Raw genomic sequence first — 25,515 nt, 5'->3', positions numbered from 1 at the left:
CTAGCTACTAGGAAGTTAAAACAAAAATTAACGTTATCCCAGTTGAAGCCAGGACAACATTTTTGGCCAAAATTGCTATTCTGTGTCAGCGTAGAGAAAATTAAAGGAAACAACCTTCCAGGTCATATACTTTCTCAAACAATATGGTATGACAGACCAAAATTCAGGCAGTGCCCCTACAGTTTCAGTACCTAAGATTGATTATTTATTTATTTTCTCCCCTGTTTACCCAAATGATTTCCATGTGAACTTTCTTTTGAGGTACTGGGTTCCTGGTCCAAGAGCTGATCCTGTGGATGATTTACGTTATATCTGGGGAGGCTTTGCGTATCTCCAAGACATGATTGAGCATGGGATTATAAAGACCCAGACCAACACTGAAGTGCCATTAGGAATTTATCTGCAGCAAATGCCATATCCATGTTTTGTGGATGATGTGTGAGTAAAAGCAGTTTATCTTAATTCTGATGAATACTTGGATTGCTGGGTGCTTTAAGATTCCCAAGCACTAGTTCTGACCCTAGTCCTAAGGTATATATGCAAGAGCAATAACTGAGACATAACATTGAATTTGTTCTTATCCAGTCATAACCCAGACTCCAGATGCCACCTTTGCCAAGATTCTATCCCTAATCCCAACCCTGGCCTTTGTTGCATCCAGGCAACCAGTGTCCAGACCTAAAATGAACACAAAACTCTGACCCCTTAAAAGCAGCAGTCTTCTTCCAGTTTTGCATATCACACCAAATCCAAAAAATAATTTGGGGCTTTTTGGCCCTACTTTTCCAGGCAATAATAATAACCTAACCTAAACCATCACATTGATTACAGCTGAGAATCTTTTGTCAGCAGGGCACCCTGACTATAATGCTTTGATCCCTAACAATGTCAGCCCTGGAGTTACCTCCGTGGTTACACAGGAACCAGCAAAAATGTGATCCTTTAAAAAGGTTTTATCTAACTAAAACTAAGCCTCATGCTGTAGCATATGACCAGTGCCTGTAGCAAAACTGAACACAAAGCACTGACCCATGTCAGAACAAACACTGCATCCTTCAGTTAACTGTGTAGAATCCACTGAAGTGTAGTAAGCTTCTTTTCCCTAATTACATCTCTAAAACCCAGCTTTCTTGATATCCAAAGAATCATTTCCTAAAGAAAAATTGAACAGAAAATGCTTGTCCCAATGGAATTGATACCTCTCTTGCTCTCTCTGCAAGTCTTGAAGAATCAAACAACCTGGTCTCTTCAAGTGTATTACCAAACCCTAACCCTAGATGTAATCATATCATATCTAGATATACCAATACCCAAAACTGTAAGTTTTGGTCGTTGAAGACACCTACAGGCCTTGCAGAATCCCAAGACAATATAGGCTCTTAAAACTCTTTCTTTCCAAAATCCTAACCACATCCCTAAACAGGATTCCATTTAGAACTACATGACTAGTATCTTCAATCAAACTGGATATATGGCATTGGTTTCTACCATGAGCCTTTTTCCTTCCCTTGTGGATGCTACAGTTTTCAATAATAACCTGGTGTTCTTTAACCTGTTTTTTATGCAGATTGACTGGTTTTTGTCTTAAATCTTATATGAATCTAGCAAAAGATTCCAGAACTGTGGCTGCAATTCATTATTGCAGGCAACAGGAGTTTGTTTTCCTGGTGAAGAGCAGAATAAAGAAGCTAAAGGAGAAACAGGTCGTTTGTTGCTCTGTAATGAAAAAAGAAAGAGACTGCTCCTGGGTGTGGAGATTTCATGGCTCCATGGAGGCAGAGGAGCTGTGGATGCTGTGACCCCCATTGATAATGCCTGAACCAGCACATATGTTCCAGACTTTATGAAGTGGTGCCTCTTGCCTGTTCACAATGTGCCTGTTCCAGTGCTGCAGTCTGGGCTACTGCAACTGTCTTGGTATACATTTCACTCAAAAAAGGGGGAAAAAAAAAAAAAAAGAAGGAATATAGAAATCATTTCATAGTTCTGTCAGTGTGCTCTGTGCAGGCAAATGCTAGTACTTCAGATAACAGCAGATTGCAGACATACATAATTTGACCTGTCATTCCCATCAGTCATTACCTGTTAGTCTGACAAAATGTTGCCCTGGCAAGCCTGCTGTTTGTTTCCTCCTTAGTGAGAATACTGCAGAGGCAGAAACCCCATCTGTGCTAAAGTCGTCTGAAGCCTGCAGCAGCCACACACAGTTCAGGGCAGATATCCAAACCCAGTGATGGCCTCTGCAGAGAGCCTGCTTAAGTGAAACAAGCACATCCTCATGCTAAGCATGGATGTTGTGCTGTGCATGGCCGAGTGCTGGGTTACATGTGTCTACCAACAGGCAAAACCCAGCGTACCCCAGGACCATTCCACAAAAGCATGGCTTTGTTTCAGCGGGTCACATTGCTTTTCAGGAATTTTTGGTGAAAAAGTGAAGATTTTCCATTTGTTTTGACAATGGAGTAGCTATGATAGCATATGGCAAAATGTAGGGCTCAAATTTCAGAAGAGGTTTTTTGCTCCTTTTTGGTTTTAGCAGCTCTAAACTTTTGGTCTTTAAAGAATCAAGTCCATTTGGTTTTCAGGGTAATTTAATTGAAAAATTGCAATCCCAAATTCATAGAAAATGTTTTCAGCTCTTTCACCCCAAAATCTTTCTTACCCTGACAGCACTCTTGGGGCGGTGCTTCACCAAGGAGCATCTGCCAGGGCTGAGCAGCCATAGAGTCTGGGGGGAGGGATGGAGAAAGGGAGCAGCTCCTTCATCACAGTACATGAAGGGCCACCCACAGCAGCCACAGTCATTTTGGAAGTGGTACTATGTGGGACAGTCCCAACACATTCCCTGAGTCATGGTTTGTATGAATTCCAGCAGCCTTACTGGCAGCATCTGGAGCTTTTAATGCTTTATTTGTTTAATTCTTTTGCCAGTGAATCTTAGGAGCATAAAAAGACAGTGACACTCCCAAACTGTTAACATCAGCATACATCTTAAAATTTTCGTTGTACATCATAGTAAAAACATTATGGCAATGCACTGTAAAGAGAGATGTATTTTCATGAGTCACCACAAGTTTTGTAGCCTTCAGTAACCCTTAGAACCTATTTGTAAAATAGAAATAACATTTATCTGTCTCATGGGAGTGCAGCAATCGTTAGTTCATTAATATTTAGGTTGCTTGTGAAGTTCACTAGCAACACGTTACTGATGATTAGACTGAGAATTTCCAGTCCCACGTCTAATAAATGCATTCTTCCCCACCCCTTTTCCTTTTCATATCAATATTTTTCTGTTTTACCTGAATTTAATCAATTTCTCCCTTCTTGCTTTGGTAGCTTCATGATCACCTTAAACCGCGCCTTTCCCATCTTCATGGTTCTGGCTTGGATATATTCAGTTTCCATGACTGTGAAGAGTATAGTGCTGGAGAAGGAAATGCGTCTGAAAGAGGCTATGAAGAACAGGGGTGTAACAAATGGCGTGATTTGGTGCACTTGGTTCCTAGACAGCTTTGTCATGACGGCTGTGAGCACGTTCCTCCTCACAGCACTGATTATGGTGAGGATTGCCACTCTCAAGCTCACTGTTGTCTTTGCACTGCTCATACCAGTTTGCTGTTGAGAAAGAATAGTGGCCATTCACAGGGAGATGTAGATGGCTGGTGGCCTGTTCTGATCACAGCATGCAGCAGGCACATGCTTTTAAGCAGATCTCATGACAGCATCAGCACTTGGCAGAGGCAGAAAGATAAATCCACTAGTAAGATTTGTAGTGAGAGCCCCCACATATACATCAAGCTAATTACTCTGTATATTGTATCTCCTGTAGACAGAGGCACATCTCCCAATAAATAATAATTGTTGCTTTAAATAGAAGGGATCATAATATGAAGAATTTTAATCTTGTAATTCACCATATGTGATTAATTTATGAAATTCAGTGCTTGCCTACTTAGAAATTATATCACTATGTCAATGGAAAAAGAAACTGCATGGACAGAACTTTCAGGACAGCATTAAAAAAAGGAAAAAAACACCCTTTCGCTTCTGTGAATCAGAATTGCTGTAATTTTTTGTAATTTTTCAGGACGGTTTGGGTGTTGTCTCTAAGGACTACTTCTTATCTCTGTTACCAGAGAACCAAGCTCCTCCTAGCTGCTGTATTTAGTTATATAAATCTGTAGCATTTTGATAAGGAAGACACTTGCATCTTTTCTGATGTGGGAAACTGGTATTGGTATAAATGCGTAGTTATGGTTCAATCCACTCAGTCTTATCAGCCTTCCCTGATGAGTTGTTCTGGTTCTTTGCAGTTCCATTACAGCTTGGGTGGATAGAGAAAGCTTACTTTATTTGCTACACTGGTTTAATTAAAAATCAGGAGGTAGTTAATACCAGAGAGGAATGTGCTTATACCTATAATTCACTTCCTTTCCTGGATTTCCCTATGCCAGTGTGAGGCACCTTTGTAAATACATTCTTATGAGAGATTGTATCACTGTTGATAAAGAAATCGGTCTCAGAGGCCCAGTGGGATGTTGCAACAATGTTGAGACCTATTTATACCCTTATAGACCTATTTGGGCCTTATATAAGGCTCAAAACCTTACTTGGAGTCCTGTGTCCAGCTCTAGGGCCCCCAACATAAGAAGGACATGGAGCTGCTCAAGCAGGTCCAGAGGAGGCCACGAAGATGATCAGGGGACTGGAGCACCTCCCTTATGAGGACAGGCTGAGAGAGTTGGGGTTGTTCAGCCTGGAGAAGAGAAGGTTCTGGGGAGGCCTTATAGTGGCCTTCCAGTACCTAAAGGGGCTCTACAAGAAAGATGGGGAGGGGCTCTTTATCAGGGAGTGGAGGGATAGGACAGGGGGTAACAGTTTTAAACTGAGAGAGAGTAGATTTAGATTAGATATAAGGAGGAAATTCTTTACTGTGAGGGTGGTGAGACACTGGCACAGGTTGCCCAGAGAAGCTGTGGCTGCCCCCCCCCGGCAGTGTTCAAGGCCAGGTTGGACGGGGCTTTGAGCAACCTGGTCTAGTGGAAGGTGTCCCTGCCCATGGCAGAGAGACTGGAACTAGATGGGCTTTAAGGTGCCTTCCAACCCAAACCATTCTATGATTCTATGAAAACAAAGTTGAACTTAATAAATAGGTCTCAACATTGTTTTTTAGGAATAAATGGATAATCAGCAGCAGTCCATGCTCTTCTTGAGCTTTTAATACACAAAAGCTCTAAGGAAGAAAGGTCAATAGAAGTTCATCCAGTGGGTGGGTCTGGGTCTCTGAGAAACTGCAGTTGGATTCCTCAGCTGTGATACCCTTCTGGAGTTTGAATATCATTTAGGTGCAGAAGCTTTATAGTCTTCCTGTTATTTTTTTTTTTTTAAGATGCATTTTGCCAGGTTTCCTTACATTGTTTTTCCTGCACATCAAGCAAGTGGACTGAGGAGAAGATGAGATCAATGAAAATTTATTATGATAGTTCAAATAGTTTTATTTAATGTATGAATTTCTAAGCAGGCACATCTTGCTTGGAATAATTTGCTTATTAACACAGGGACAGAATGCCTGTTTTCAATCAGTTATGATCTTATTTCAGTCATCAAATATGAATATGACTTCCACAGCCTATTGTACTCACCTGAAGTCACAATCCAAGAGCAAGGATAAAGTTAGATGAAGGATTTGTTATTGTAATGACCTCAGGTGTTGAAACATTTCTGCCTGGGAGAATTAGTAGTCATATTAGGTAAGAAATACTGGCTTATTACTCATTACACGTTACATATCAATGGCAATTCTGACCTTTTCTGCTAGTTCAGAAAGTGGCAATACTTCTAAATTTTTCTGTTTTTCTTTTGCTTACAGTGCGGACAAGTACTACATTATAGCAGTCCACTTATCTTCTTTCTATTCCTACTGACATTCACCACAGCCACCATAATGCAGTGTTTCTTGTTCAGCACTTTCTTCTCCAAAGCAAATCTGGCAGCTGCCTGCAGTGGAGTCATCTACTTCACCTTGTACCTGCCCCACATTGTCTGCTTTGTCTGGCAAGACCACGTGACTGTTAATCTGAAGATCCTAGCAGTAAGCCTTTCACTGATCATATGGTATCTTTGGGTTCAAATTTTAGCCACCCTTCTCACTGTGCATATGAGTAACAAAGCATTGCACACCTCTGCCTCTCTGCTTTTTTGATTCAGAGAAGACGACCTCTGAATCTCTCTCAAATAATTAGGGATTGCAAGTGAATAAGCCTTTAGCAGGCCTAGTGACCAAGAGAGATTTTCATGGCTTTTAGAAAATTCAATACAATTTATTTTACTTTTTGAATGCTAGGAAATCAGCATAATGTTCAGAAAGTTTTGAAAAGTTCTTTATAAGTCAAAGCAAATTTAACTTTTGGTATGTTTAATAAATACAAAGGCAATTCACAAAATGGGGACAGTTATCTTTCTGGTGCTATAACCTAGTTAACAGGGTAATATCTTAGGATGAGAAGATCTCAGGTTCACACTCCTTCTTTACCTGAATATAGAGTTGGGATTTGAACCCAAGTGCCAAAGCTCTGAGAAATACCTTCCATCTAAGAATTTGCAGATACTCTCTATGCAGTGCTTCCTTGTTGATTCTCTTCCATTATAGGTAAGATACTTAACAATTCAGTGGAGCTGGAAACTTCTTGCTGGTTATTTAAATGGAACTGTGAACTTACAGAATTATTCAGACTGATTTTCTGTTGCCCAATGAATCAGGAAGGGGAGCAGGTGTTTGAACACAGTCTCATCATCTTTGCTAAGCATTTTAACAACCTAGGTAAAAGAGAAGTACTGTCTTCTCCTCTTGTACTAGGAAATCTAACGAAAAAGGAAAAAGAAAAAAAAACATTTTAAAAGCTGTAACTAGGTGTAAATATGGCTATGAATCAGCTTTCTGATGTACTATACAAATGTAATATATACCATTTTTAGTTCTACCAGTTAAGGCAATAAAGTGCAAAATTTGATACTGTCATTAAGTCAGGAAATGAGTAGGGCTGGCCTCTGACAGACTCTGATTTGAGAAGAAACCTTGAGACTAGCACACAGTCTGAGCATAAAGACAACTCTCTTTTCACCCTAAAGTGAAGGAGGAGGCATCCATGTAAAAAAGGGTATTTGCTGGCTGGAAGCAATGAATATTTTTCTCTGTTCCTGATACATTTGGTCTTATATTTGTTGTTCAAAGGTTAGTTTCTGAAGGGGATGGTAAGGGGCAGGGTGTGCATGTGTAGGGAACCTGAAGAAAAAATAAAAGTTTTTAAGGACAAGTAAAGTAATTGAACAATGAATGTATTGCTGGAAATAAAACATTTTTTACTTAGCACACTATGATAATGCCTCACTGAGAGTTGTTGGGATCCCTCTTATCCCTTCATTTTCCTAAGGTCTGGCATTCCTGGCTGAACTACGTATCCCATGAAACAGCACTGTATCACTCCCTGCTCTGTTTTTGAAGTGCAATGTTGAAGAGAGTGTTAGGATACTATACTGGTTTATTAGTTTGTTGTGTGAGAACCAAGTAGCAGACACACTGGGGGAGGGTATGGTTGTGGTTTTCCTTATCCTGAGCATCTGGTGTACTTTCTGTCATGTCACTCATAGTGGCCCTGCCCCATACACTCAGGAAATATTTTGTTTCTCCAAGATAGGCAAAGGTGTACACTGCAAACTTCTAGATGCATCTGTAGTATTTTCTGAACAGAGACATTTATGGAAAAAAACAAGCTGTGAAGGTTGCCTAGTAGCAAAAGAAAGTACAGCCAAGGTTCAATTCAGTCTGTTATGGCTAAATACTGCTTAGAATTGCAGCCATTCAGAGGATTAAACATCCCAGTCCAATACAAAAGTGAAACTACTTTTCCCTGATCATTTGTCAGGCATTATCAAGTTTTGAAGTGAAGTCCCTAAAGGTCACTTTTTTTACGCTTGCTTTACAAAATGTCCTTCTGTCTGAGTTGAATGTCATTTTTCCTTTATTCCAGAGTTTGCTTTCTCAAGTAGCTTTTGGTTTCGGTACAGAATACTTGTCACGCTATGAAGAGCAAGGTCTTGGCCTACAGTGGGGTAACATCAGTACCAGTCCCTTGGAAGGAGATGAATATAGTTTTCTTTTTTCCATTAAAATGATGCTTTTTGATGCTTTTCTATATGGAATACTTTCGTGGTATCTTGATAATGTTTTTCCAGGTATGTCAGTTTCTTATTCATAAAAAGTAGTGGTAGTTGTTGTAAACTGTGTTAGTCTAATCAGTCTCTGAGTATTTCTCTGTCAGAAAAGGGTATTGGACATGGTAGACCATGAGTTTTATCCAGTGTAGCACCATTGGTTTATTAAGGGCTTCCACTTTCTCTCTTTTTCCTTTCTCATATTTTAGTCCTGAAAAGAATGGAAAAGGAAGAAAGAGTAAGGAGGATGCAGTTTCTGCTCCTGTTTTAAAATTTAAATACAAAATAAATCTACAAAAATGTCATCTGTTAAAAGACAATTTGTGTACATATTTTTCTTTTGAGAAGTTTCAACCATTTCTAGCGAGAATTTTTAAAACTTGAAAATATAGAAATAACAGTTCTAGTTCACATATATACTATGGCTACATTAGGCCAACTGTTTCTTAAAGGATGGTACTATTTCTTGAGACTATGTCCGAGGTAGGTGTGAAAGTCCCTGTGTGGATTTATTTTATAACTAAATGGGAATCCTGGTTCTAGTGCGAATTCACAAAAGGATTTTCTTTGTTACCAGTTGCAAAGTTTGGGAACTTTGTGAGAAAATGGTTTGTCCTTGTAGCTTAAATGGTTACCTTGCTTCTTATTGAATATTGTTACTCTTATGCTGTACAAGCAAGTGAGCTTTCTTTTCATTAATTTATTCCTCCCACATGTGAACTGCAGTTCTAGAATTTCTTGGCAGATGGCTATCTTTTTTCTTTTTTTTTTCTTTTTTTTTTTCTTTTCTTGAGTTGTTACTCAGAATTTGAGATCTTTCAGATTTTCTAGCTATGAAGGAAAATGAATGATGGATAAGGTAAGATGGTGCTTGTCTGCACACATCACTTGTAGTTAATCCAAATCAAGAAAAAACAAGGATTTGTTAGATAGTTTTAGCTGTGTCTGAGGATATTTTGCTTCAAAATTAAAATATGACCTTAAGTCTGCTTTGTGTCCCTACCAGTGAGCTATGCTACACCAAATTAATGCCTTTTCAGTTTTTAAGAAATATGTCCTCACAAATAAGTTTAATGCTATTTTAACATACTTATTTTCAAAGATGATTTGCAGTAACTTTCCTAAAAGTTCCTCTTTGAAGAAGCCCGTGTTGCAACTCTGTTTATATAAAAAAGAATGAACAATGTATTATTTCCATGAACACAGCAGGAATTAAACACGAGTTTCTTTGCTCATAAATCCAAGTTGTTTTTTTTCAACCAGCACTTTACACAAAAGTAACGCCTCTCAGGGCTTCTATTAATTAGCTACAGTTCCTCCCAATATTTCCACTGAGTGTCTACTTGGCTTTCTGCTCCTGTGTTTCTGTGAAATTTCTCATAGCATTTGTTTGTCACACAAATGCAGACCTACCAAATCAATGCTGTAGTCTTTGAGCTTACTATATGAGTTCCCTGGATAATCCTTCAAACCATATGGTTCAGCTCCTGCTCAAGTTTTCTCTGCAGCCAACCACCCATTGGCACCCTGGTCCTTTGGTTATTTGAGCATTCTGCTCCATAATGGAGTTGACTTGGGTTTTGCATTCATCCTGAATGAGAAGCAGTTGTTTTAGCCACCAGCTTCAAAGGGGCATAATCCAGTCCATAACAAGTGCAAGGCAACTGTTTATGGATGCAGACAGAGCTTTTGTGTGTATTAATGGGAGTACAAGTGGTTGCCTGAAATACAGGGTATTTTTGGTAAGTCAGAAATAAGAAGACACTTTCATAAACAGTGGTTTTAATATAGAAAAACTGACCGTCTTTCAGTGAGCATCACAAATCCCCTTTGCTTATTTTGAATAAGTAGCACAAGGCCAGTAATATCTGGGTTCACAAGGATGCCAGTCTTAAACATAGCAGCTCAAATCCCTGCATTCTGTAAATCAATATGATCCAGGAAAGCAGTGTTGATTTGCATTAACTCTGGTCTGGCCTGACAAGAACTGATAATGTTATTGTACTTTGTCTTTTCAAAACAGAATTAACAGGTGACCAAAAAAGCCCATTTCTGCTTAAGAAAAGGATTACTCTGTTGTCACTTTTTCGGCAAGGCTGTGTGCTGAAATAACAGCCAGAGTCTCTTTTCTCATTGCTAGTTGTGAATTCAGGCCCAGGGTAATAAGTGTAAATACAATAAGCTTTTTAGTCATGTCAACCCTTAAGTGTTAAGTGGGCCTTAAAAGAAAATCCCTGAGTGAGGCTGGGATCCCATCTTGAGCAGTCAAGAGTGTTCCTTGGGAGCTGCTGTCTGGTTGATGAGGATTCAAATTGACCCCATGTAGGGAGTAACTTCATTCTGTAATTAAACTACATTCTACTTAAGGAAAGGTAAGGCAAATCAGATCACATATTTTCTGAGTATTTTATTCATGTCCAAAAGAAAAAAAATCTGCAAACAAAATCTGTTCTGTCAGGTACTTAGTGGTTGGTTTGACCTTCTGATATGCAGCACTAGGACTGCAAATGTTTATAATTATAGCTCAGATTTGCCTAGATGAATTTGTGCATACTGTTTATGAAGTGCACTTTACCTACTGTTTTTTGGTTTAGGGGACTATGGGCTACCACAGCCTTGGTATTTCCCAGTGCAGGAATCTTACTGGCTTGGCTCTAGAAACCCAAAAGCTGAGGAAACAACTGCTGATGGTGAGTTCTTTTAAAACTTTAGTGTTTGGAAATAAAACCACTGATCCACTTAGAGGTGACTATGTAACATTTCCATTACCTGAGCTGCTGCAAAGATTAGAGACAGCCATACACTGGGAATCTCAGTAGGTGCCTTTGAACTTGGGAGTGGCCTGCTATTATTAGAGTTATTAGAGGTGAGTCACTGTTCCATCTGAGAGCCTTTAAAGCATGGATTAACAAGCAACATCAAACCTCCACTCTCTAACCAACACCATTTGAGACATTCAAGGAGTTCTCATTTGTGAAATAAGTTAAAATGAAATACAATGTTGATCTTATTTCCACTGATGCTCCCCCATCTTTCTAAACCTGATTATTTTCTATCTAGTTTGACACTAATTTAATTCTGTTTACTTTGCTTTTGTAAGCGAGATGAAAATTTATGCCACCCTTGGACCAACTTGAATGAGTAAAAAAGTCCAGCTTTTGTGGATTTTTTTTCTGTGCATTGATATTGGAGTAGTTAAGAATATGTAGGTGATTGTATTTAAATAGGAATTAATGCAGAATTATGTCTGGAATAGAGGCTTGCTGAAGGTGGTATTTTGAAATCTGTCTTAAATTTGCAAGGTAACAGTGAAACCAATCAAAATGACAGATGAAATAATTTCTTCAGTCTTCTCTTTACCATCTTTACCTTTCATCAACTCAGACAGACTGCTGACAAGGCGGTCTCATCTCAGGGTGATACATATAAAGCAGAAGGGAGTTAATGCTTTCTGTGAACATGCTGATAATACATCCACTGCTCACATGCTTTGATCAGAAAATAAGAGGTGATAACATTGGGGTTTTTTGAAGAGGCTTTGCCTTCTGGTACGTTCTGAGGGAATGAACAGGTTTCCCTTTAGATTTGCTGTGAGGGTATTCAGAATGGTAGAGGCTTGTCTAGATATTATGAAGTGTGTTACCTGCTTTGGCTTTGCAAATGCTGCCCACCAGATTGGAATTTGACTGTATAGGAAGGAGGAGGAAAGAGCCAAAGGAGGACTTGGAGCATGCTTGTAGGTGAACGGGAAATTTCCGAAGACCCAGGTAAGATGTCAGCCACTACATCTTATTGACTTTCTGTGGAATTTGGGCATATCCTGCACCAGAGCTCCTTTGAATATCTCAAATTTGGAGCACAGTTGCTTACAGGATTTTAACATTTTCTATTCATTTAGTTTAAGCCTAAATTTAGTAGAAATTAAATCAATTTTATGGTTATCTTAATGCCTCATAAATTCTGTGTGTTCTTTAATGTATTTCCAATACAAGGCAGATTCATGATTTCTTAGTACCCAAACTAAAGGTTGTGAGAAGGCTTGAAGGCCCAAAATATTCAGTTGCTCAGGTCAGCAACAGAAAAGTTTATGGCTACTATTTTATTGCCAGTTTTTTTTATTTTATGCGTTTTTAACAGCATTTTTTAGACTACTTAGATAAAACATTTTGCTTAACTGAAGCCTAGTTTATTTTGTAGGTGACGTTACATAAGATAGCTGAGCTGATCTGTTGAGAAAAAATGGGACAATCTTGCAGTCCCTTCCACAGCCCTCATCCTAGTTCTGCTGATGCTTATCAGTCCCTGGTAAGATTAAGAGGTAGATCCTTCTGGAAGCCCTTCCCAAGAAAAGGTGATAGGAAATCATGAATAGGGATTTACCAAGAGCAAATCTTACCTAATCAGTCTGATTTTCTTCTGTGATGACTGAATCAGTGGACAAAGGGAGAGCAGTGGATGCCATTTAACTTGACTTTAGCAAGGACTTTAGCATGGATTCGCGTAGTATTCTGATAGCCAAACTGATGAGATACAGGTGCATGAGTGGATACCAAAGTGATCAGAAAATGGACTGAACTGTTGGGCTCAAAAGACTGTGATCACCAGTACAAAGCATAACTGGGGACCAGTTATTAGTAGCAGGGATCTGACAGGGACTGACAGTGAACTTAATGACTTTATTAATGGCCTCAGTGATAGGATAGAGGGCACCATAAGCAAATTTGTGGAAAATACCAAGCTGGAAGGAACAGTGGAGTGCAGGGCAGCTCTTCAGAGGAACCTCAACAGTTTGAAGAAATGGCTTTATAGGAACCTCATGGAGTTCAACAAAAGTAAATGCATAATACTGTGTCTGGGATGGAATAACTCCACAGGACAATAGAGACTGGCCACCACCTGGCTGGCAGGCAGCTTTGTAGAAAAGGTCTGGTTGACAATATGTTGAATGTGAGCTGTCAAGTGTGCCTGTGTGTCCAAGAAGACCACATGCATCCTGAACTTTATTAGCAAGAGTATCACCATCAGTTCAAGGGAAGTGATTGTTCTTGTTAGATGGCATCTGGAGTGCTGTTTTGTCTAGATTGGGGATCCTCATTGAAAGGAAGACATAGAGTTACTAGACAGAGCCAGTAAAGAGCCACCAAGTTGATTAGGAGCTGAAGCATATAACATACGAGGAGATGCTGAGAGCGCTGGATCTGCTCAGCCTTAAGAGAGAAAGCGAAGGTAGAGATAGATTTCTCAGATGTGCCTAGTGGAAGCATGAGAAGCAATGGATGTAAGCTGGAAAACATGAATTCTAATTCAAGAAAAAAATTATTTATTGTGAAGGTAGTTAGAACACAAGAACAAGTTGCTCAGGTTGTGAAATCTCCATTTTTGGAGTAGGTCACTGTGAGCTGAATTGGCCCTATTTTTTGAGAATTGAACTGGAGATCTTTGAGGTCCCTTCTGATCTAAATTATTCCATGATTATCTCAGCTAGCCTGAGTGTGCTGATACTTAATTCATCCTCTCTTCTACAAAACATTGCCTTGGGTTTTCTCAAGCAGGGACAGTTGGAAAGGTCATCTCTGATTAATTCCTTTGTTGGAGGCATGTGATTCTTACCTATTTGAAGAACTAAGACTCTTCAGTGCCTCAGCTTACATGAACAACTGTAGAACTTTTCTCAACTCATATCTTTCCTTCAATGGTAATACTAAGCATTTTCTTTATTGTAACTGGTTAACGTGTTGGGAAGAAAACTGGATAAGAAAATGTCAGATAATGTAAATGTACAGCTGAAAATGAAGCTAAACTGGTAAATTATGTTGGTACTTTTAAAATTTACTTCTATCAGTGCACCCCATATCAGCATGCCCCACTTTGCCATTTTACGTGATGTGGTGAACTTGTTTATGTTGCTATTTGTGTACCAGGTAATCTTATACAGTTCTGTGGGCTAAAATTTCTTACAGCAGAAAGTTATGTTGAAATTCCACAACAAAATTAAGTCCTAAGCCATCCAGTTAATTACAGTTGTGCTAGTTGTGCTTTAGGCTGCCAGCTTGAATTTGTAAATTATGTAAAGAGTTCCTTCAGGGGCTCCCTCTTCTTACATCACTGTTCTTCCTGCTCCAAGCCAGTCCCCGTTAGGGATTTTATGTAACTGCTTTTCTTTGTGGCACCAAGGTCTAAGACCAAATTGGAAAGCCAGAAATTCTTGTACAAAACACCAACTCATTCATTCCAGCCTGGAGCTAATCTCTTAATCTAAGTAGCAGTTTAGCAGTTTGCTTTTCATTTAATCTTTTCATTTTGTTTTTCTTCATCTCGCTCCCTGTAAGTCTGGGAAATGTTTATATGGCCTTTCTCTTCATGTGGTAAAGAATTTGGTCTAGAACTGCATGTACAAAATATAAAGCATATACCTAATATTAGTCAGGATTGTCTACTCTGAGTCTATAATTGCAAAATTTTCAGTCATCTTCCTTAAATATCTGTTCCTCACACTGTGAAGCAGATTTTAAGCTAGATGGCTTTGAGTGCTGTGTTCCTAACCTGAGTAAAGCACTGGTGATTAATGCTCTTGGAGAGCTCAAGGCTTAAGACTACCTCCTTTTCCTCAAATCACCTCTAGAGATAAGTGGAAATTAAATTTTGGCTAATTAAATGTTGGTTACTTTTGGTTTATGTAGAAAAAAGTCCAGAGTCAGACGGCTGTGTGGATCAGAAGGCCATGGAAGGGGAAAAAAATGAAAGCGGAACAAAAAAATCTGAAGAACCTGAAAAGCCAGAAGAAAAGAGTTCCGACCAGGGGGAAAAGGATGGTAAAAGCAAACAATGTAAACACAAACGAGAAAAAGAACCCAGCGAGCAGGGGAAGCCCAAGACAGATGTCCAGGACAAAGATGAAATTAACAGTAAGGAGCAAGAGCAACTTGAGTACTTCTGAGATCCTATACACATTGCACTTGATAACAAACTAGATGTAGGAATGGAGTCAAACTACAAGAGCCCAGTAGGCTACAGAGGATAGCATGAGACTGCCAGAGCTAAACTCAGGAGAGGCACTCTCCTAGCTACCCTCTTACTGATTCCTCTACATTCACGATCCCTTAGAATATTTTAGCCACTACACATAATCGAGCTGCCTTCCAGAAGAGCTCTGTAACTTGTTTTTTATCATGCAAATTCAGGCTATTTCTATGGCCTGGTGTTCATGCTTTAAGTTAGTGTTCATGCTGAGGAAAACCTCAGAAACACATACATTGACTTCTTAGAATTAAACAGAACCATGATTTCAATAAAAATACTTATGCTGAGAGGAATGTTCTTCCCTCCTAGCCCCTTTCCCCCCCCCCCCCCCCCTTTTTTTTTTTTTCCTATCTTTAGTGTGTCTTGCATCTGTGGGGAAAGGCTGGTTTCAAAGAGATTTATCTGAAGTGCTCTGTGTGTCTGTCTGCAGCCTTTTCTGATGCTGACATTAGCCACCACCTAAGAATTCCTGAATGACCTGCCTTGTTTTCAAGTCCTAATGTCTTCTTTTGTGGGGAGCCAGAGAAGTTTTCTATATGTGATGCTCAGAGGAATGCATGTGGATTCTGTAGCAAAAGTAACTGCTACAGACAGCTCTGAACCCACTCTGATTCTCTTGAAAAGATAGAGATAAAAGTGGGCTCATCAGAGCTCCTCACGTAGGCACTGAAAATGCATTCAGGATGAATGGAAACAGGACAGGACTTCAAAAGAAAAAAGACAGGCAGAGGGCAAAGGTTATTTCAGCCAATCTTCTAGTCCTGCCTTATCTTTGTGGTGCTGTACTCTTCAGCTCCCAGGTTCCAGTTGCTCCATGGCCACAGAGGATTTGCTTTGCCTGTCACTGCACAAAAAAACCTGCCTTCCCTTTCAGCCAGCCATAGGAACTGGGAGACGTGTGGAGAAGCCAAGAGCAGACCTGGTATGGTTCAAGGACACAGTTTCCAAAATAGCTTCATCTAAGACTTAGTGCCTCATGTAAGAGTGGGATGGGAAATGGAGAGTAGTTCTAATGGCTTAATTCTAGTGCAGTCCAATACTAGCACAGGTTAGCAGAGCAGGGCAGGCACACCATAAGGCTGTCCTAATTTCTTGATACATTTTAAGGAGAGCTTTCACCGAAGTCCCATCCACATCCTCCACAAGTGCTGCCACCTCTGAAAAAAAGACCTAAATGACCCAAAATTGCACTGAGGGAATAGGATCAGAATGGAAAAATATGAATCACAAAAACAGGGAGCTCAACCCTCCACCAGTGTCCTTCAGGTGATGCAAAGCAGATACTGGGGGAGATCATCAGAGAATTTGCCTTAGAACTTGTCAGTGAGTCTTGCAGACAAATATGAGTTGAGCTCATGATACATGTAAAATGACGAGGGTACCTCAATTGCCAATATATGGATAACTATCTAGCCAAACTCCATATGAATTTTTGTAAATACAGGGATGTTTGGATTTGGCCCAGTAAGGTAAAAGGAAACCTAGATTCTTTCACAAAGTGAAAGAAAAGTTTGTCATAAACATAATGTTATTTAAAATAAAGCCATCAATTCTAGATGAGTTATTTCAGCTGCTCTGTAGTATACACAGCACTCTCATGTACAACGTATTTGGGACTTTTTCCTGAGTACTGTTTGTAATGACAGTCATACAAGCCACCGATGGAGGTGGGGCTGGTTTCATGCAGATGGCATTGGCTGCTCTCCACACAGGCCTGCTGGGTAGTGAACAATTTAAGTAAACTGCAATTGCAAAACGAGCCTTCCTACAAAGCCTTAAGCATTCTGTGTAAACAAAAGTGGACAGGGTCTTTAGTTTAAATTTCTCAGCTCCCCTAATTGACATTGCCCAAGGGCTTAATTTACTTCAAAGGAAGTTTGTTTTGTCTAAAAGCTGATGCAATAAAATATCCTGATAGTACTATTTACAATAATGCATTTTTAATCTTGAGAGAAAGCCATCCCATGTAGTGTTCATGTTAGGTACTGCCTAAGTCTTGAGCTGGCCTCAGCAAGGGGATAAATTTCACCTACCAGGATTAAAGGCAAATGTTGTTTTATTTAAAAGCATCATGGTAAAAGAATGCACAGCTGGGCAGATGATTTGAATGGCAGATTTCAGCCAGGCTAGAAAGGCAACCCGCTGCTTGTTTAATGTAATCTCTCAGCCTATCTAAGTATCTAAAGACAACAATCCCAAATAATCTTCCTGCTACACAACGAAAACAGAAAACATGTTCAGCTTCACCTGATCCAACGAGTTACCTCTCCGCAGACCATTACAATTCTGGCTCCACTTCTGTCATTGATACATGGGTGAATCTAAATAAATTGCATTGCACTTAGAAATCTTGCCTCAATTTGGTACTGGTGTGATGGGAGAATCTGGCCCTGTATTTTACTGGGTATGTGCTGTTTCTTCTGCACTTATTGATGTGTCATCATCAGAACTGGGATTAAAACATGTGCTTTTATTCTTTTTTCATTCTTGATTTCTTGTCTTTCAAGTAAATACCTTCTTTGAGCCTGAGCCAACAGGATTGGTTCCAGGAGTATGCATTCAGAACCTGGTGAAGATTTTTGCAAACAGGCCCAAGCCAGCAATTGATGGAATTAATATTACTTTTTATGAGGGCCAGATCACAGCTTTCCTTGGTCACAATGGAGCTGGAAAGACAACCACCATGTAAGTCTGTATTTTAGAAGCAGCAAATCCAGGGCAGTGCCCTATTGCTCTGTCCTGAGGAGTGGTCTTCACTCTTCCTTTGTCTCTCTACCACCCCTGCAGCTAGCTTGATGCACAACATCAAGATTTTTCCAGACAGGGAAATGCTGCCCCTAGGCAAAGAGAAAATATCCTGATTTAGCTAAAGCCCTGGGAGGTAGGCCTTGCATGACACAAACAAGTGAAAGTCTAGAGATAAGGAAGAAATTCTCTCCCCCAGAATTCATTTCCCATGGCCAAACTCCCAATAGGTGAAGAGAGAGAAGGATAGTCTGGCTGAAGGAGCTGATGGTTTGAAAGCCACCACACTCCACATGTTCTCGGTTTCTCTAAGTGGCTTTAAGTCAGTCACGTTTTTTGGTCTGTGTGAAAAGGAGTATTAAATATAGGCCCTCTTTAGACAAAACGGTTACATATATGCAAGGTCCATGTCCAGATTAAAATGTTCTTCTAGTTCTAGAACCCTAGCATCTCAGGAAGCTGGACTTTAGGAATGTTTAATTTTCTCTATACCAAACTTTATTTGGCAGAATAAGATTAATTGGTGAACAAACCATTTCATGAGTCTGTGAGAAGTTCAGCAAATGTTGAAAGAACTGAAGTGTTTCATTATGATTTTTCCCACTTGGGTTTTTAATCTAAAAAGACTTTTATTTCAAATGCACTTTAAATTGCCTTTTAATATTTTAATTGTTCCACAAGAAATATGTTTAACCCAAAATAAAAGCTTTGTAATCTGCTGAAATGTTTTGTAAATTTGTTTTTCTACTCTGATAAAACCAGAAATTTCTATTGCTTTAAAATTTTCAAAACTGAAAAATCCATTATTCATCCAAATCTAGTAACAGGTTCCACCCATTTGCAACATAACTTTCGGCCCCCTTCCATTTTACAAAAAATAAAGGTGTAGGACATGAGTCAACGTGGCTGGAGACCTCAAACCATTATTCTCTATCTTGGTCCTAGTGAGCTTCATTTTAGACCCGTTTGTATATAGCAGTGATGTAACATGCTGAACAAACTACTCTGAAACAGAGTAGCTGACTAAAACAGTTTTTTATTGCAGTACAGAACCATACAGGCAGGTGTATCAAAAATTATGTTAGCAGATCCACAAGATTCTCACCACAGCAGGGCAAGAGTATCTATATGTATGCTTTTTACTGGACTTGTTTCATCAAGGCACATAGTAAGAAGTCATTATGCTCCATCTAGTGGAATCATGCAATGCATCTTTCTAATCTGGCACAGAAAGATAGGAGAGTGGGAATTTCCTCACTTTATTTTCCCAGGTCGATACTGACAGGCCTCTTCCCACCCACCTCTGGAACTGTGCTGATTGGCGGCCTGGATATTCAGATTCACATGGACTCCATTCGGCACAGATTAGGCATGTGCCCTCAGTACAACATCTTATTCAATCAGTAAGTATAATCCCGTACTAGCTTTAAGAATAAGGGTCCCAGTCTGCATGCTTGACACGTCCCCAAAGCCTGGGTTGTTTCTCTTACTGTGCGCACCATAGATGTATCTCAGAGGCACTTGTCCAGGTCTTAACACTCACATGGGGTAGGTGTTGTCCTTCTCCAGTAGAAATCTCCTGCATCGTTTAGCTGGGAACAAAGAAGTTTCCAAGGAAAATGACAGTGCTCTTGGTGTTGATATTTTCTGTTGCAGTGTGGGTTAGTGGGAGTTTAGCCTGGAGATTTAAGTACTGTAATTTAGGCCTCCTAAAGCAAAACAATCTGAGCTGAGTGCAGTAGTGGTATATCTTTATGCCCATTTTGCACTACCACCCAACCATTTGCTACCTTCTCAAGGTGATTTCCAGCTTCACTGCCATCAGTTTGTGTTCATCTCAACAGCAGACTCTCTTCCTTAATGCAGCTACTCACATTAGCTTCTGTTTTATTCCTGGTAAATGGATAGCTTGATGCCTGCTATACCTGTTCCTTTAGTAGCAGGTTCTGCTTTGAAAAGGCAGAGAAAGAGCCTATGACATCCGAGTGAAGTGTGTTGATCCTAAAGAAGATCTGTGATCCAAATTTAGGGTAAAACAGTCTCTCTTACTTTAGCAAGATAGAGCTAGAGTGAATTTTATTGCTGCTTGGGAAAAAATCTGCTTATTCTTTTAAATTGCCTTGGTGCCTTTCTGTCTGATTTCACAGCCTTACTGTAGCAGAGCACATCTTGTTCTATTCTCAACTGAAAGGGAGATCCAGGGATGAAGCTGAGCGAGAGCTGGAAACAATGCTAGAAGATATGGGCCTCACCCATAAAAGGAATGAAGAGGCTCAGAATTTGTCAGGTGCCCACAGGATTGTTCTAAGATGTTTTTCCTGCTGCCTTTTCTTTGTCTTTGGGCAATTATTGTTTGAATTACATGTTGAAGGCCATATTCTGACACATCACTGTGCACTGGGGAGGTCTTTACTCTCAAAAAGTAAATGGGACTGTACAAATAGTAAAGCTGGCACATCCTGTCCCTAGAGCTTCTGTTTCTTCTAAACATACAACAAATTCAAATATACTTAAACCTGTTATTTTTAAATGAGTATATAAAAAAAATTTCTCAATGTAAGAAAAAACCAAAATACAATGTTCTATTATTTCAAGGCGAATGAAGTAGTATGCTATCATGCTGCTCCACTGTTTGGATCAGTACTCTATAATACTGTATTATTTGGTAGGAGTAATTTCTTTCATTCTAAAGGTACAAATGCACATAGTGTATCTGAACACATTTCACTTTCAGATTCAAAAGCTGATCTGAATAAAGAGCCACGTGTTCTTATACCACTTTTTTCCTGATTGGAACTATAAAAGTTGGCTAGTTTCACGTGAGAACATGAAAATCTCATATCTTCCTGCTTTTGCTTCTGGCAAGAAGCAGAAAATGTAATGTGTAGATGAAAAATATATTTAAAAAAATATATTTTTTGAACAAGCTGTTCTGAACTTCAGAAGAAAAATGTGACTATTGATTCACCTTTGCAGAACTATTTCTCAGAGGATGGATTTTGTTTTACTTGTATCAGTTTGTCCCCACACTGAAAAGCAGTGTTAATTACATCCCTGCCACTTACGTAACTCATCTCAGACTTCTGGATGTGTCTGTCCTCTGGTAGGTGGAATGCAAAGGAAACTCTCTGTTGCCATTGCTTTTGTGGGTGAAGCAAAAGTGGTAGTGTTGGATGAGCCCACTTCTGGAGTTGATCCATATTCCAGGCGATCTATCTGGGATCTTCTGCTGAAGTATCGCTCAGGTAATAGGTTTGAGAGTGGAAATTGTTTGGGGGGGCGGGGGGTGGTTTTCTTACAAAAAGAACCCTGTCATAGATGCAGTATGTGCCTGCTGTGTAAACTGGCATGAGTAGTGGGATATGAATACAAGCAAACAAGATTATTTGAACAGATACCTATGGATGTGGCAAACCTGGGACCCGGCACTGGTGTAGAGAAAACCCTGCATCAATTGCCAAAAAACTAAGCAGAGTTTTGAGTTCCAGAGAGAGTCCATGCCTTGAACATTTCTTCTTATTCCTTCTAGGCAGAACCATCATTCTCTCAACCCATCACATGGATGAGGCAGACATTCTTGGAGACAGAGTAGCCATCATATCCCAGGGGAAACTCTTCTGCTCAGGGTCTCCGGTATTCCTAAAGAACTGCTTTGGGTCTGGCTTCTACCTCACTCTTGTTCGCAAGATGAAAACCACCAGAATTAGAAGGGCTACAGTAAGTATGTACCTCTCTCCCTGGACATGTAATCTGAAAAACACTTAAATGTATTCATGCATTGCACCAAGGTAGAAAGCAGTTAAGTGCTGCTTGAGGCTGTGTACAAAACTGACTTCAAAATGATGAAAGCAATGAGAAAATTTGATGACACCTCGTGAAATTATATGGATATGTAAATCTCTCTGTAAAAATCTTCTCTGGTTTTATAAATATATATTCCGCCAGAAAGGTGAAAATAACAGATGGATATGAAGCCCTCAGCAGTCTGTAATTCACTCTCATCAGTTAAGTATGTCTAAACTTTTACCAATCAAATTGCCTTTGTCCATATACAGGTCTTTCTGATGCTTGCTTTGATGATATGCTGGTTGTAAACATGGTGTAGTCTAGTAACTAGCCTCAGACACAAGTCATCTACATTTATCCACAGCTAAGCCAGCCTCGCACAGCTTGAGAAGTAGGGATCTGGATTCTGTGTACTGTTAGTAGTGCTTCCAGTCTTAGTAGCAACATGATCTGTATACTGATGACCACTACTGATCGCATTTCCCCAGGTATTTGGCGTGTAATTTAGAACTGACAGATATGCTTTGTGCAGGTGGATTTGTTTTTTGCATTGCTTAATCCAGTCCTCAGATGACTTTCACTAAAATATGTTCAAGATGCTCCAGATATGACATTTTTCACTGACTCAAGCCGTTCAAAGGCTGACAACCCTTACATCGTGTTTTGTGTGTATCTGAAGCACTTTCATCTTTGTATCTGTTGCTTATTCATGCTAGTCGCTTTGTAGCTGTGGATCTCAGTGCTCCTGCTCCTGCTCCAGCTGTGCACACAAGGACAAAGAAGGAGCTCCAAAGCTGGAACTGGATGGTAAGACATGGGATGGTTCGGCATTCCAGCACATAGCTATGTCTCCTGTTATGCTGCAATCTCATTTTACAGATCAATGCTGCTGAGGCCTACTTCTTCAGTACCTGGGTCTAGCATCTGTATTGTATTGTAACATGAATTTGATAAGGTTTCTTTGTGGTTTTGCTTACCATTGCCCCTTTTTGAGCTGTATGTGTAATTTGTCAATGAAAACTTGTAATGGTTTAGCCCCTGCCGGGGTCTGAGACCACGCGGCCGCTACCCCTCCCCCACAAAGGGAGTGAAATGCAAAGCCCCAAGACTGAAATAAGGAAAGGTTTAATACAACAATGCAATAGCAACACAACAAACAACAACAATAACAATAACAGTAATAGTGATAGCAATGAACAGAGCAAAATAGCTACCAAATACAGCAGTGAGAGGAGCAGATGTACAAAACCACGCGTGCACCGCACTCCCGCACCAGGAAAATGTGACCTGCCAGGATGTGACATCCGCATGGTATCTGAATAACCCGGCTAGAGCTCCCCCCCGCCACTGCTGGGGAAACTTAACCCTATCCTGGTTAAACGAGGACAAAACTGAAGCATATCTACAACAAAGGAAACTGGTTTTCTCAGAAAAAAGTAATTTTTGCTTTTCTATATAAGAACTTAAGTATATATTCCTGAAGATTTTGTTGTGCTTTATTAACAGACCTGAAATGGTTTTCTGCTACATAATTCCAAAGCATAATTAACAACATAGCCCAGTCTAGTACAGAATTAACCGAGATATCTGTGAGTTATGTAATAGAGCAGTCCCCTTTTGTATAGTACAAACTACAGCTTTTGAAATCATGCTTAGCATGGTTAGATATTCATTCTTTGAACACTGTTTTGACTTTTCACAGGAGACCTAAATGAGCTAGCAGAAGTAATTCATCATCATGTCCCAGAAGCAAAATTAATTGAAAGCATTGGTCAAGAACTCATTTACCTTTTGCCCAATAAACACTTTAAACAACGATCCTATGCCAGTCTCTTCAGAGAACTGGAGGAAACATTAGATGACCTGGGACTCAGCAGTTTTGGAGTTTCAGACACACCACTGGAAGAGGTAACAGACAGATTATAATACCTGCTGATTTTACCATCAGTCCCCAAAATGTTTTCTGAGACAGTTCCTGTTCTTAAGCATGTAATCTTATTAATTCCTAATATGCCCTTCAAAACCTAGTCACATATGCTGTGGCACACTCAGTCTTTGGGATGGGCATAGAGAAAGGATCCAAGCCTTACTTCATGTTAGCCATGTGGAGCATGACTCATTAGCCTGAAATCTGTCTTTGAATCTTAGTATGTTCCTTCCTTTATTTTCTGAGATATTTCATAGGAGACCTCTGATTGTGTAATAAGCAGGAGTACTGAAAGGGTATCTAGCTTTTTTTCTGTTACATTAACGGATGATGTATGGTGTTCCAGAGATGAGGTTATTGTACCTGTTCTATTCCTAACCAAGAGATGTATTTGTCTATGGCAGGTTTTCCTAAAGGTCACAGCAGAAGCTGACCCTGGAATGCAAAAAGCAGGTATAGATCCATGAATCAATATTTGATAAACTTTTCTTGGGACTGTTCTGTCTTCTGAACGCCAAGTAAAGAGGAGCCTCAGAACCTTCAGTCTTTGTATGGTGTTCTTGCCAAAATAAATTTGGTCAGCAAATATCTGTTTTTAGGGCCTGACATGATATCTGAGAAACAAGATTAAGTCAGCACTTCAGACTTTTATTTAGATTGGATGAGGTTCTTAACTATGTAAATAGAAGTGGAGTGTCGAGCCCCCAGATGTCAATGGTTTTAGTAGTTTTATAAAAAGTACTTTGCTGACCATTGGTCCATAAACGTACATGATTAACTTGTTCATCCTGCTGAGTAAGAGGAGCATTAACCTATGTGATGCTACTAGATACAGCCACAATGCAGCAGTTGTAATTAAATCCATCTGGTGATGTGATATATACAGTTGCTAAAATCTGGAGCTCATTAAAATGTTTGTGCTACCTTATGTATGGAGGATAAAGTGTCTTCTCTGCCCCTTTTCATCCTTAACCTAGGAGACACTCAAGAAAATTGTTCTACTCTTGGCAAAACTTCTACTGAGAACAAACCAGCTGAACAAACCACACTGAAAACTGATGACACTTCTCAAATGCCAGTAGGCATAGCAGGAGATCAAAATGAAGGCAAAGGGTCCCGACAGTATAAAGGTTTTCAGCTTGTACATCAGCAGATCAAAGCACTCCTCATCAAACGGTTCCACCATGCCTCCCGCAGTCACAAGGACTTCCTAGCCCAGGTATTGACTGACTTTTGCTGTTCTTGACTGTTTCCCACAACATTTCCAATGCTGTCTTTCCCAGCAATGTCTCTATGCAAAGCAACAGAGGTGCTGCAAATGGGTAACAGTATACCTAACTGTTCTAATAATGATTCCAACTCTTCTGCCTCTTACTCTATTTCTTTCTGCCTGGAGTCTATCACCCACACCAAGTTCATGATTCAATCACTACTCACCCAGCATTTTATTTTTAACATAATAGAGTTCTGTGACAACCAGAATCTTAACTGAAAGCACTGGAACTTAAATTGTTGGTGCTCAGGAGCTAAACCAGATCTGATCTGCGTGCTCCTGCTTATGTTATGTACACACCTCCAGTATTATGAGGTGTGTACAGTGTCACTCTACAACATATATCTAATAACCTAGTGTAATGCTTTCATCTTCCCTGCAGATTGTTCTCCCTGCCAGTTTTGTGTTGCTGTCTTTAATACTTACAGTCATTATTCCTCCATTTGGAGAATATCCTGCCTTAACCTTGGACCCTTGGATTTATGGACAACAGTTTCTTTTCTTCAGGTAAGAGGAATCGCTGAGTAAAGTACATCTGCCATACATACACCTT

General features: G+C 39.8%; 1 protein-coding gene across 2 annotated transcripts in view; it reads left to right on the top strand.

The window, feature by feature from the left end:
• ABCA4 (ATP binding cassette subfamily A member 4) overlaps nucleotides 1-25,515 on the top strand; it is an 86,684-nt gene that overhangs the window by 37,354 nt on the left and 23,815 nt on the right. For both annotated transcript variants that reach the window (XM_074876543.1, XM_074876542.1), the window contains 16 exons: nucleotides 262-438; nucleotides 3,337-3,559; nucleotides 5,870-6,091; nucleotides 8,028-8,232; nucleotides 10,806-10,901; nucleotides 14,892-15,116; nucleotides 17,739-17,916; nucleotides 19,248-19,379; nucleotides 20,124-20,263; nucleotides 21,084-21,221; nucleotides 21,506-21,693; nucleotides 22,479-22,569; nucleotides 23,465-23,670; nucleotides 24,094-24,142; nucleotides 24,667-24,908; nucleotides 25,345-25,469. In XM_074876543.1, the coding sequence (XP_074732644.1) occupies nucleotides 262-438; nucleotides 3,337-3,559; nucleotides 5,870-6,091; nucleotides 8,028-8,232; nucleotides 10,806-10,901; nucleotides 14,892-15,116; nucleotides 17,739-17,916; nucleotides 19,248-19,379; nucleotides 20,124-20,263; nucleotides 21,084-21,221; nucleotides 21,506-21,693; nucleotides 22,479-22,569; nucleotides 23,465-23,670; nucleotides 24,094-24,142; nucleotides 24,667-24,908; nucleotides 25,345-25,469 (2,637 nt within the window). The remainder of the gene's footprint in view (nucleotides 1-261; nucleotides 439-3,336; nucleotides 3,560-5,869; nucleotides 6,092-8,027; nucleotides 8,233-10,805; nucleotides 10,902-14,891; nucleotides 15,117-17,738; nucleotides 17,917-19,247; nucleotides 19,380-20,123; nucleotides 20,264-21,083; nucleotides 21,222-21,505; nucleotides 21,694-22,478; nucleotides 22,570-23,464; nucleotides 23,671-24,093; nucleotides 24,143-24,666; nucleotides 24,909-25,344; nucleotides 25,470-25,515) is intronic.

This window comes from Strix uralensis, chromosome 8 (genome assembly GCF_047716275.1).
Source record: "Strix uralensis isolate ZFMK-TIS-50842 chromosome 8, bStrUra1, whole genome shotgun sequence".
In the NCBI taxonomy this organism is placed as follows: domain Eukaryota; kingdom Metazoa; phylum Chordata; class Aves; order Strigiformes; family Strigidae; genus Strix; species Strix uralensis.
This window is presented reverse-complemented; position numbering and strand designations above follow the sequence as displayed.